Consider the following 10712-nt stretch of genomic DNA (forward strand, 5'->3'; position numbering starts at 1 on the left):
AGTTTTGGTGCTGCCACTCTCACCAATACCAATGCAAATGCTTGCGTAGCCGTAGCCGCGCTCAATCTGCGGTCTGCCTTTTGCGATTCGTTTCGTTACGCTGCTCCAGGTTCTCTTCCACATCACATTTACTTTTCCGAGTTTGCAGCGAGCGGTCATAGAAATATTGTGAGTGTTGTGCGCTTAAACAAATGTGAAATAATAATAATCTTCAAAGTGGAGGGATGAGGGTGATCAAACGCTAACAACCAAGTCCCCCCCTACATACACACACATAACATGCATTCTGCTGCATTAGCGCTACAAAAACAAGAGGGGAAGAAGACTTCGGTCCGCCGAACATTTGATACCCTGACAGATCCAATAGCACTCCGCGCTGTATAAATATAGCTGCAATAACAAGGTTTTGTGCAACGATTCATTGAAACACGGCTACAAATGCTGATCAAGAAAATGCATAGGGTCGGAATGTTATGTGCCACCGCAAACATCTGCCCAAGAATAATATCCTCTTCAAGGGTATTACAACCTGCCGGCAAACAAACTTAGATATGTACGAAGCGAGAGAGAGAGAGAGAGCTAGCAAGAGAGACACACATAAAAAAGGCACGATCTGTGCTGTTCCAACATCTGTACTTTTGCCCGTGTCTATTTGATTGCGTGTGTGTGTGTGTGTGCTTGGGCCGCTAATTACATTTGTTTTGTAAATTTAATTTCCCAGCGAAGGGGATATTGTAGGGGGTACATAGGTATGTATGTATGTATGTGGAGACCAGCGATAACTGGACTGTCAGTACAATTCCTTCAGGAGTGTCGTCTGATAGTGACTTATCTTACATATATGTACATATGTATGTATGTACAAATGTTTATGTAGTTGCGTGGTTATCTGATATTCCCGAGGGTAAGAGAGTGTTGGTGTATGCGGTTTAATATGTATTGTCTGGGCGGGGGGTTTGGACCGCTGTTAAATGAAGTTAAGCGCGTGGGTGGCTCGAAGAGTTCGTCCAACTAATTTCATCATTTTGCCATAGTTATCCACAGTACACCATGTCGAAGCCAGCTCTCTACTATGCCACACTGAGTCCTCCCTCACGCGCCGTTCTGCTCACGGCCAAGGCGATCGGTCTTGATCTTGAACTGCGGTAAGTTCCCACAACCATAATTCCCCATATATGTATAAACCAATTAACCGGAGCCTCTCCGCCCGTACAGGCCAATTAACCTGCTGAAAGGTGAACATCTGACGCCGGAATTCATCAAAATGAACCCCCAGCACACCATCCCGACCTTGGTCGATGGGGATGCAACTATAATCGACTCGCACGCCATCTGCGCCTATCTGGTGGAGAAATACGGAAAGGAGCAGCAGCAGCTCTATCCAAAGGACTTGGTGCAGCGCGCCAATGTCGATGCACGTCTGCATCTGGATTCGGGTCATCTGTTCGCCCGCCTGCGTTTCCTATACGAGCCGATCCTGTACTTCGGTTCGACGGACTGTTCCATTGACAAGATTGCCTACATTCAAAAGTGCTACGAGATTCTGGAGGGTTTCCTCAAGGAGCAGCCCTACTTGTGCGGCACTGATCTGACCATTGCCGACTTCTGTGCCGTGGCCACAGTCACTTCGGTGAACGATGCTGCTCCGATTGATGAGTTCAAGTTCCCCAAGGTAAACGCCTGGCTGAAGCGTCTTGCGGAGCTTCCCTACTACCAGGAGGTGAACGGAGATGGGGCCGACGAGCTGAAGGCCATTTTCAAAGCCAAGTTGGCCGAGAATCGCGGCAAGTAGTTCCCGTAGCGACCACTTATCCAATCTATGTCTACACATACATTTATCTATGCTTGAATAAACGGATTTAGTTTTGCAACCCCATGGGGAATATGGAATACGACAAATTACAGCAACTTTGATCGGTATTTTATTACATTCTTAGCTTACATTTAGCAACAATTACTTAGAGGTAAAGCAAATGGAAAACGTCTTGAATGGATCGGAACCGAAACGCTGAAAGGCAGGGCGGTGTTGGGTCTGGTCAATATTCTGCTGCTCGTAGATATCCTCTTGGATAGGGGTATGTGTATGGTAACCCTCCTATTGAGTCTGTAAAATATACACCTACACGATGCTAACGATGGTTATGTTTACAAACATAGTCTCGTAAGTAGTTTTTTTTCTTTTTTAAATTTATAATGAACGAAACCAGATATAAAATATAACTAGAAAATTTTACAATTATACACCTGCAATAGCAAAGGCTGGCCTGGGAATGGGATTGTTGTATGGTTTTCAACTGGGAAGCCGGGGTTACTGGAAGGTAGGGGAGTGCATCGTCATCAATCCATTACATTAAGCACCCAAGGCCTGCTGTCTGGAATCAAGAGTCAATGTACGGGCACTTCAGTTGTGGCTGCTGCTGCTGCTGCTGCTGCTGGTACTGGTTGTGTTACATGCTTATAAAAATATGGGTAAACAGACTATCACGATCCACGTTCATTCATACACACTCTCTCAGACATTCACACTGTTACACAAAGCTCTATTATATAAAGCCGTCTATGTGTGACCCTAATCTCGGCGCAGCAGGAATCTTTTAATGCTTTCCGGCAGTGGCAGGTCGTCAACCGCATCCTCTGGGACGTGCTCCAGGATTACATTGCGGCAGGCGCTTTGCAGGGACAAAACTGCGGAATCGAACAAGTAGATGGTTATAAATATACGGAAAAACATGGCTCGATTCACAGCACTTACTGCCATCGAGCTGGATGATGCGGATCTGCTTGGTGGTACCGTACACATCGATAACAACAAACAGGGGTGCCATATTCAAGGGAATTTCTCTGGCGACTGGTCCACGGGACACTCCATTAATGATGAAATGAAGCTCGCCACTGGACGGGCTGTTGGTTGTGGGCACGTAAATGATGCCGATGCGCGAGCCTGTGTCGGTGAGCAGAATGTCCGAGTTTCCTTTGCCCTTGGCCGGACGCAGCAGTCTTTTTGGCAGCAGGCCACGCGGTGTCTTTATATGCGGGGCATCGCCCAGTAGGTTTCCTAAGAGAGCAGGCGTTACCAAAAGCTTCACTGCATCAATGGCCGTCTACTCACTGTGTGACTGACTATAGGTCTCCGGCTCGATTATGTCGACGGGCTCCTGCCGCTGATTCATATCGAACTTGGAGATCGGATAAATCCAGCTGTTGCCCATATTGGCCAGGTCGGGCAGAGCAAAGTGCGGAAGGCCCTCGGCGCTTGCCTCAATCACATTGGGAGTCAGCACGGTGAGGCCCAGGCGCATGTGGCCCGACCATCCGCGCTCTATCTGCTCAATCTCAATTAGGAATATGTCGCCCGGCGCCAGCGGACGCTCCGAGAAAGCCAATGCATCAGCGAAGCTCGCCCTGCGATACGCGACGGTAGCATCGTCATCCAGCTGGATGTTTGACCCATGATAGGGATGGAAACGGCTGATCTGGCGCTTCAGACTGCCCACACTGTTCGACAGCGGATGCTGGTGCGGCGGCTCCGCGTCTGTTGGCCCATCGAGCTGGGCCGCCTGGTCCTGGTTCTGGGCGGCTTCCATGACGCGTGGGCGTTAATAACTGGCGGTCAAGTTATGGCCTGTAATTCTTGACCTTCCTTTCCGTGCTATTATTTAGCCTTTTTCGTATATATATTCTATATTCTATATACTCCGACTGTTGTTTGTTGTTTTGTCGCTGAAATGTTGTTGACGGAAGCAGTGCTGCCAGCTACGACAAAATCTGAGAGTGTTGGTTAGGTTATCATTAAAAATTGATTGTTAAAACAAGGGTAAAATGTTTCCAAAAAGATTATTTTGGTATTGGTATTATCATCCGTAGAGGTTTTTTTTTTAGTTTTTGATTTAATTTGTTTTAATCTAAAAACATCAATGTCGCGATACTTATCGAAAAGAGGAGGCAAATCATCGCATAGTATTGCATTGCTTGACGTAACCGGAACAGCTGATCTGAATAACGAAGAAAAGGAATATTATTGGTAAAACTTGTATTTATTTGACTAAAAAGGAGGGAATTGAGTGACTTGGTGTTTTCCGTAGAAATGCGCATTCCCGGAGCCCTCTATGCAGCACGTGGCCGCGCTCCCCAGAGCGAGAAGGATGTACCATTCCAGGAGATTCTGCCGCTGCGCCTGAAGAACACGGTGAGCGGTAAGGCAGACTCTGGATCGGATGTGGCCTGTCTGCAGGAGATGGGCATGCTCTTCGCCTGCATGAAGGACAACGAGTTCGTGGAAAAGTACTGCCACAAAGAGATACAGCAGTTCCAGAACTGCTTCAAGTGCTACATGGACCGCAAGTTCGAGGCCAAGAAAACCGTCAACCAAGGAGTCGTGCAGCCGGGCAACAACCTTAACTATAAGCAACTGAACAAGTACATGCGTCGCTTCCCCAATCCCGTCTAGAGTAGATCCGACTGTTGAGCCATTTAATAATACATACACTATTTACAAAGTAGTCGAAGACTTATTCCCATTATTATTCTAGTTCTTCCCTAGTAGACCACATCGGCGTCGCCCAGGCCCGCAGAAGACTGGCTCTCGGGGGAGGGCTGGCTGAGGACGAAATTGGACATGGCACGCATATTTTGGAGCTGCTGGAGCTGGTGTGGATGCTGCTGCTGCTGATCGTAGAGATTGCCGCGTTCTAGCAGATCGGAGAGCTTGGACGGCATTGCTAGATTGATGTGCAGCGGATAGCCGCCATGCTCCCATGTGTCGGCCAGAATGGCCAGGCTGCGATTCGCCTCCAGAACGCGTGCCCGCTGGAAGTTGAGGCGCTCTTGCTGCAGCTCCGACCATTGATCCTGCAGTGGAAAGAATGGAAAATCAAATTTGAAAGAATACAAGAGCCTTGTTTTACTCACGAATCTGGTGCCGAGTCGTCCGAAATACTTGATCTGCTCCTGCACGTTGAGCACCTGCTGCATGTACCAGTCCCGCGCCTTCTCCACCCCGTCCAGGCCAAACAGCAGCAGCTCCCGCTGCTCCTCCAGCTGCTTGAGCCGCTTCAGCATATTGTAGTCGATGCCGTGCTGGAGCGTGTGTCTGCGGGACTCGCGCCGCTTGCTGCTCGACTTCTTCGGTGGCAGGGCCAGGTTCCAGTCGGTGGCCGAGGCCGAGGTGGAGGATGATCCACCATCCGCGGATCCGCGATGCTCGAATTGTTCGCGGGCGGTCTTTAGCGTTAGCGACTTATGCTTGACTGTACCCGCATTCGCATCCCGCTCGCTGTGCATAAGATTCAGCTGCCAATTCTGGAGGGCGTGGCGAATGTCCGCCTTGCCCAAAGCCGGAGAAGACATGGCCACGGTTGCTGCCTGACGCGGAGGCTTGGGCGGTGGTGCTGGCGATCCGTACTCCAGATCAGCGCCCAGGCTTTGGGGCTGTGATCGAGGCCGAATCTTTGCTTCGCTCATCTGTTGCTGATTGCGCAACAGGCATAGCTTCAGGCCAGCACAGAAACGTTCGAAGGAGAGAAGTCCACAGCTGGGTGTGACCCGGCGCAGAGAGTCCAGGACCCCGCGCGGCAGTCCCTTCGACCCATCGTCCTGCCAACCCTTTTCGATGTCCACATACCTCACGTAGCCGCTCTGCTTGTCGTCCAGTATGTCGAAGAGCTTCTTCATGGACAGCACGAATTGCTTGGGCAGCGCATCCATGTCCAGGGACTGCCCTTGGCTGGGACTGTTTCCATTGAGAGCATCGCTGGTGTTGAGGGCCAGCATGCTGGTGCTGGTGTTCTGCCGCAGCATCTTCCTCTGAAAGAGAGACCCAAAATGGAAAGTGTGTACTCGGATTATGGATGGTCCCACGCAGTGGACTGAATGCATAACTTGAATATTCATGTGAGCCCATTTGGATCTTTCATGATTCAGTCAACGAACGGAGTCTAAGACGTAGACAGAGGTGGAGATGTTGATGGAATGTATGATGGGAAAACCAAAGAGAATTGCCTAACCCATGGCTCACATCATCTCCAAAAGGAAAGACTCACGCCCTGAACTTTTTTATACCGTTGCTAAAGGCACTAGTGTTTCTTGACGGACTTAAAGGGCACACAAGGAAGGTTATTCGCCTTTCAAAAGTTTGCACTGTAAAATCATAAAACTGTCACAGTACCATTCTGCAATGGTATCTAAAGCTACGGCCTCCTTTTCCTGCTTTGTTTCATATTTTTTCCCATTGTATGGGATTGTTTATAAACAAAAACTTCACTCCGAATCCAAATGCTTTTCCGAACAGCTTGTGACTTTTCGTCAAGACTTGGCACAAGTTTCCACCTACAAATTGGATTTAAATTTCCCCCAAGCCCAGGCTCTTAAGAAACCAATACTTTGTGGCATTATTGTACGAGTACTTACCTTAAGCTATGCGGAAATGTATCCACCAATTCAGAGTGCGATTCTGTGTGGCAGCCTTTTGAGGCCGTTCGTCAAGGCTTTGCACAAGTTTTGCACCTATTTTCGAGTGGCAGCAGTGGTGGCTCCAATGTGTATGTAATGCACTTCCAGTGCGGCGTCGCTTCAGTTCGGTCCAGCTCCCGGCCAAAACACCCAAACCCAACCGACTGGTTGTGCTGTTGACTGCACACTCGACTATGGGTCTCGAGACTGTGGCGGGCACGCATGCTCAACTGGTTGACTGGCGGCGGGACTGGTTTTGTTTCTGTTGTTGCTTTTTTCGGTGGATCTTTCAAACACAACACACACACACACACAGATACTCCCGAAGAGCATAAGGAGGCACAGGCACCCATACACACACACACACACACACACAAACAGAACACACTACCTTCGAAGCGGTTTGGCCTAGCCTAAATCCCCGCAAGCGAATCGGCGAGCAGAGAAGAGCGAGAGATAGAGGTGGGGGGGCATTTTAGGAGAAATATATTTATTTATTTATTAGTAGAAATTCAATGCGCCTGGCTTAATCAGTCAAAGAGGGAGCTAATCGCCTAAGTTAAAATTGTATCTGGTATCTGTCACGAACTGCAGACTCTACGCAATCCAAGCCGATGGATCCTTCGCCTGGATCCCTAGAATGAGCACTTCATCTCGATCCTTCTCTCTTAACTGCTAAGGAGTATACTTATGCTAAGGATCTAAAGATCTCATGGAGCTCTCACAAATCGGCCACTGACTTCCGGCGCACGTATTTGGCAAAGTAGTCCGGACGCCAGCACTTGCAGGAGCCGGGGATCAAGAACCAGTCGTAGTAGAGGCGCACCTGGAAGCAGCCCAGCTCATCGTGCCCATCGCAGTGGGCATCCGCTGGCGCCGCGCCCGCTCCGGCTCCATTCGGACCCGTGGAGGAGGTGCCATCGGAGGCGGTGGCCACACCGGCACGCTTCTGCAGGTACTGCTGATAGGCCTGGAAGTCCTGCACCGAGGGCGCCTGGGTGGTCGTTGAGCTGGTGGGCACCGTGTCCTCCGCATTGGGGTAGAAGATCTCTGCAACCAGCAGGCTAACCCAGCGGGGTGAGGAGAGACATCCACCGTCGAGATAGTGGCACCTGGCCTGGATGCAGCGCGTCACCTCCACCGTCTGGGTGAAGTAGCCCTCGTAGGGGATCTGGACCACATAGCGCCAGGCGCCCTGGTAGTTCTTTGCGAACACTGGCGTGGCATACTCCACCTTGGCGGGGCAGGGTGTGGGCGGACCCTCATATCTAATGGGTCCCACCTCCTCCCGTCTCTCTGCTGTGGGCGTGGCAGCGGCGGCACTGCCAGTGTCTCCCTGAATGGCCCGATATAATGTGCAGAATCTAAGGGAGAGGGATTATTCGGGATTAGCTCAAAGGACCTGCTGCAGTTCGTGACGGATGATGATGATTCCGATGAAGATTATGGGATTTACTTACACGCCACCGCCATCGCAGAACTTTCGGGGCTTGCGCTCTTCGGCGGCTCTTTTCTGTTGCTGCTCCCGCTGCTGCTGCTGCTGCTGCTGCTGATGGTGTCCGTCCTCCTCGTCCAAAGCAGGATCGAAGTAGCTGTACTCATTGGACTGTATGCCATCGGGGACGCTGCGACGAATGCGTGTGGATCCGGAGCCGGGATAGGGCCTGTCGATGTTGTTGTTGTCCAGCTGCTCCACGGGCTCGTCGCGTATGATCTGGGTGACCTTGGGCAAGGTGTCGTCGGCCTTCAGCACGGGCAGAGTCTTCGAGAGGAACTTCAGCGTCTGGTTGCGTATTAGCTCGCTGGAGGGGAAACGAATGGTTGTGGATTTCCTTAGGAATGCGGCTCGGATCTCAGATCAGGTGAAAGACTTACAAGGGATAGGGCTCGCCAAGCACGTTTTGTCCGAGAGGATTCTTGGGTATCTGTCCCTTGTTCAGATCGCCGCAGATGTTGTGCACGGAGACGGCCGACTTCTTGCCCGCCGCCACATCCTTACAGTCCGCATTCACGAAGGTATACGGTGGCGGCCTGACCCTTGGTGGCACGGCGTTCGGGGACTCCACAAAGGCGTAGTAGCCTTCGGGCGGCTGCTCCTCACCGTAGTCCGTTGCGGGCGATTGCTGCGACTGGCCAAGACCCAAGTGGGCCAGCAGCAGAAAGCTGAGAATTTTCTAAAAATAAAAAGACAGTCACAGATGGGGCATGGAGAAACAAATCAAATTAATTGTCGAGTTGAAGTCGAAGTCAAAGTCAGCATGAATGGTCCCGCATTGTGTGGAAAGAAATTCTCTCTCTCCCTCTCTCTCTCCGTCTGAGACATTTTTTGTTGTTTGGCGAAAGCGCGAAAGTTGCGGGCTTGAAAATAAACAAACCCGACAACTGAAAATTGAACTGAAACCAAACTGAAACTGAGATCCGAGACTGAGACTGAGACTGTGATCTTTGCATCTCTGTGGGCCTGCTGCTCACTTGACCATTAAGTGCTGTGGCCCAGGGGCTAGGGGACAGGGGACAGGCGACTGGGAACTTTCCCTGAAATTCTGGCCACTTCAATGAAATCAAAAGTTCAACAAAGAGATTCAGGTCAAGTCAGTAACATCTCTTTTGTGCTGGTGAGGGCGGCTGGCCTGGCTGCAGTCTTAGACACTTTGGAATTTCTCTGTCATTGCCACTACTGCTCTTCCTCAATCTCCTCCCCCCTTCTGTCTGTGTTGTGTTATGCCCAAGTGATTCTGCCTGTTTTGGGGTACGATGCGATGATCCCTAAAGCCAAGCTGTGGCATCTCTTGACTTCGTGACATGATTCATAGCACAAATTTGAATTCCGTCTAAAGGGAAATTGGGTCAAAGACTCAGGTCTCGTTTCATTCTCTTGTTTTCCACTTCTTTGGCCCATTCTAATGAGGCTAAAACTCGTTTGTTACCAAAAAAAAAAAACCAACAAAAATGAAACGGAGAAACAACAGGAAAGAATTTGCATGGTAAATATTTGTAGCCTAATTGCAGATTTGAGAATTGACCGCATTTCGGCCCATGGGTGATGGGTGATGGGTGATGGCCAGCAACAACTCCAGACGTGGCTCCTCCAGCCAGAGAACTCGTTGGGGTGGCGTGTGTGTGCTGTGCTCAAAATGTGTGCATGCTATGGCTAACGGGAAAGTTGCTTCGGCACCCAAGCTAGAAGAACGCACCAACGGAACGGAACCGACTAGAACAGCGCCAAAGCCCCACTCCCTATCCTACCACTCGACAGTTAGTTTAATTCATTAGCATGCTCCAGAATCGGGCCATTTTCCCAGCCACACAGCAGTACCGTACGAGTATCGAGCGAGCAAATGTTGCAAAACAAATGACTTGGCCAACGAACTTCAGACATGGCAAAAACAGTTAGCACCAGCTGTAAGGCCCCCATGACTATGCCATGCCATCCCATTCCCTTTCCCATAATGACACATACCAACAGTAAACGATAATCCATGCTCAATGGGACAATCTTTTCTTCTGGCGATCAACTTCTTTGCGACACGCACACAATAATGGTTTCTCGGTCTCGGTCTTGGCTTTCTTGAGAGTCGGGTCTCGGTTTTCTTTGATCCGCAGCGCGAACACAGAACAGAACAAGACGCGTCAAGTGCAGCAACTGAACTGAAACTGAGCCAAGAGTGTGGCAGCCAGCAGACGTTGAACCTCCAGTGGGACTCTGGCTTTGTCGCCTGCTGTTGCTTCTTGAGGCCCGGTCAACGAGCAAGAGCGTGCCGCAAGAAAGTGGATTGAAAGAAAGCTTTGCCTTGAATTTAGCATACAAGAGAGCTACAGAGAGACGGTGAGAGAGCCCCGAGTTTGGCGCCCGCAACCACTTTTCGTAGCGGTCTTTCCGGCTGACTTTGCTGGAGAGAAAATACATGCTCGTACATTACATTACAGTGTAGATCTATAAATACGGCACGAGTATAATATGCCGCTTCCCAATTTTCCACAACACTGAAAGAAGCAGCTCCAACCACTTAGGTTAGGTTAGGTTAAGACTGTAGCTGGAGAGAGGGACGAACCTTCTTCTGTTCGGCATTCTTCAGATAGCCTATGGTGGGTGTTGTCTTCGAGAGAACTCTGCGCAAGCGCGAAGCTTCTGAGTTGGTCTCGAATAAGTGGACAAATCGAGTATGTAGTGGTTTTTCTCTCAATCCTATTTTGGTTCACCTGATATCCTGTTTATATGTTGGTGCACAGATATACGAAAAATGTCGAGTTATTGCTGGAAGTCT

At 50.0% G+C, this 10712-nt stretch overlaps 5 protein-coding genes across 5 annotated transcripts; 2 read left to right on the forward strand and 3 right to left on the reverse strand.

The window, feature by feature from the left end:
- The first annotated feature begins 63 nt into the window (after positions 1-63).
- LOC108159403 (glutathione S-transferase 1) lies at positions 64-1899 on the forward strand. Its single transcript, XM_017292644.2, has 3 exons — positions 64-168; positions 1035-1145; positions 1216-1899. The coding sequence occupies exons 2-3, from the start codon at positions 1051-1053 to the stop codon at positions 1790-1792; spliced, it is 672 nt and encodes a 223-aa protein (XP_017148133.1). The 5' UTR covers positions 64-168; positions 1035-1050; the 3' UTR covers positions 1793-1899.
- On the reverse strand, positions 1900-3827 carry LOC108159402 (neuralized-like protein 2). The gene is made up of 3 exons (XM_017292643.2): positions 3110-3827; positions 2753-3055; positions 1900-2685 (listed from the first exon to the last, which is right to left on the reverse strand). The coding sequence occupies exons 1-3, from the start codon at positions 3582-3584 to the stop codon at positions 2570-2572; spliced, it is 894 nt and encodes a 297-aa protein (XP_017148132.1). The 5' UTR covers positions 3585-3827; the 3' UTR covers positions 1900-2569.
- Positions 3828-3918: 91 nt separating this feature from the next.
- On the forward strand, positions 3919-4499 carry LOC108159404 (coiled-coil-helix-coiled-coil-helix domain-containing protein 1). Its single transcript, XM_017292645.2, has 2 exons — positions 3919-4021; positions 4083-4499. The coding sequence occupies exon 2, from the start codon at positions 4085-4087 to the stop codon at positions 4445-4447; it is 363 nt and encodes a 120-aa protein (XP_017148134.1). The 5' UTR covers positions 3919-4021; positions 4083-4084; the 3' UTR covers positions 4448-4499.
- On the reverse strand, positions 4252-6654 carry LOC117187962 (suppressor APC domain-containing protein 2). The gene is made up of 3 exons (XM_033390974.1): positions 6406-6654; positions 4909-5802; positions 4252-4848 (listed from the first exon to the last, which is right to left on the reverse strand). Exons 2-3 carry the CDS (start codon positions 5794-5796, stop codon positions 4537-4539), a joined length of 1200 nt encoding a protein of 399 aa, XP_033246865.1. The 5' UTR covers positions 5797-5802; positions 6406-6654; the 3' UTR covers positions 4252-4536.
- Positions 6655-6918: 264 nt separating this feature from the next.
- On the reverse strand, positions 6919-10601 carry LOC117187961. The gene is made up of 4 exons (XM_033390973.1): positions 9908-10601; positions 8323-8621; positions 7908-8249; positions 6919-7811 (listed from the first exon to the last, which is right to left on the reverse strand). Exons 1-4 carry the CDS (start codon positions 9926-9928, stop codon positions 7169-7171), a joined length of 1305 nt encoding a protein of 434 aa, XP_033246864.1. The 5' UTR covers positions 9929-10601; the 3' UTR covers positions 6919-7168.
- Between the last annotated feature and the right edge of the window lie 111 nt (positions 10602-10712).

The sequence above is a fragment of the Drosophila miranda genome, chromosome 3 (genome assembly GCF_003369915.1).
Source record: "Drosophila miranda strain MSH22 chromosome 3, D.miranda_PacBio2.1, whole genome shotgun sequence".
In the NCBI taxonomy this organism is placed as follows: domain Eukaryota; kingdom Metazoa; phylum Arthropoda; class Insecta; order Diptera; family Drosophilidae; genus Drosophila; species Drosophila miranda.

Excerpts from the sequence above, each read along its gene's own strand:
- LOC108159403 (XM_017292644.2), top strand. The coding sequence starts at position 1,051 with ATGTCGAAGCCAGCTCTCTACTATGCCACACTGAGTCCTCCCTCACGC. Across the intron at positions 1,146-1,215 it reads GGTCTTGATCTTGAACTGCG|GCCAATTAACCTGCTGAAAG; the intron begins GTAAGTTCCCAC and ends CCGCCCGTACAG.
- LOC108159402 (XM_017292643.2), bottom strand. The coding sequence starts at position 3,584 with ATGGAAGCCGCCCAGAACCAGGACCAGGCGGCCCAGCTCGATGGGCCA. Across the intron at positions 3,056-3,109 it reads GACCTATAGTCAGTCACACA|GAAACCTACTGGGCGATGCC; the intron begins GTGAGTAGACGG and ends CTGCTCTCTTAG. Across the intron at positions 2,686-2,752 it reads CATCATCCAGCTCGATGGCA|TTTTGTCCCTGCAAAGCGCC; the intron begins GTAAGTGCTGTG and ends TCGATTCCGCAG.
- LOC108159404 (XM_017292645.2), top strand. The coding sequence starts at position 4,085 with ATGCGCATTCCCGGAGCCCTCTATGCAGCACGTGGCCGCGCTCCCCAG.
- LOC117187962 (XM_033390974.1), bottom strand. The coding sequence starts at position 5,796 with ATGCTGCGGCAGAACACCAGCACCAGCATGCTGGCCCTCAACACCAGC. Across the intron at positions 4,849-4,908 it reads GACGACTCGGCACCAGATTC|GATCAATGGTCGGAGCTGCA; the intron begins GTGAGTAAAACA and ends TTTCCACTGCAG.
- LOC117187961 (XM_033390973.1), bottom strand. The coding sequence starts at position 9,928 with ATGGATTATCGTTTACTGTTG. Across the intron at positions 8,250-8,322 it reads CTTGGCGAGCCCTATCCCTT|CGAGCTAATACGCAACCAGA; the intron begins GTAAGTCTTTCA and ends TTTCCCCTCCAG. Across the intron at positions 7,812-7,907 it reads TTCTGCGATGGCGGTGGCGT|ATTCTGCACATTATATCGGG; the intron begins GTAAGTAAATCC and ends CCTCTCCCTTAG.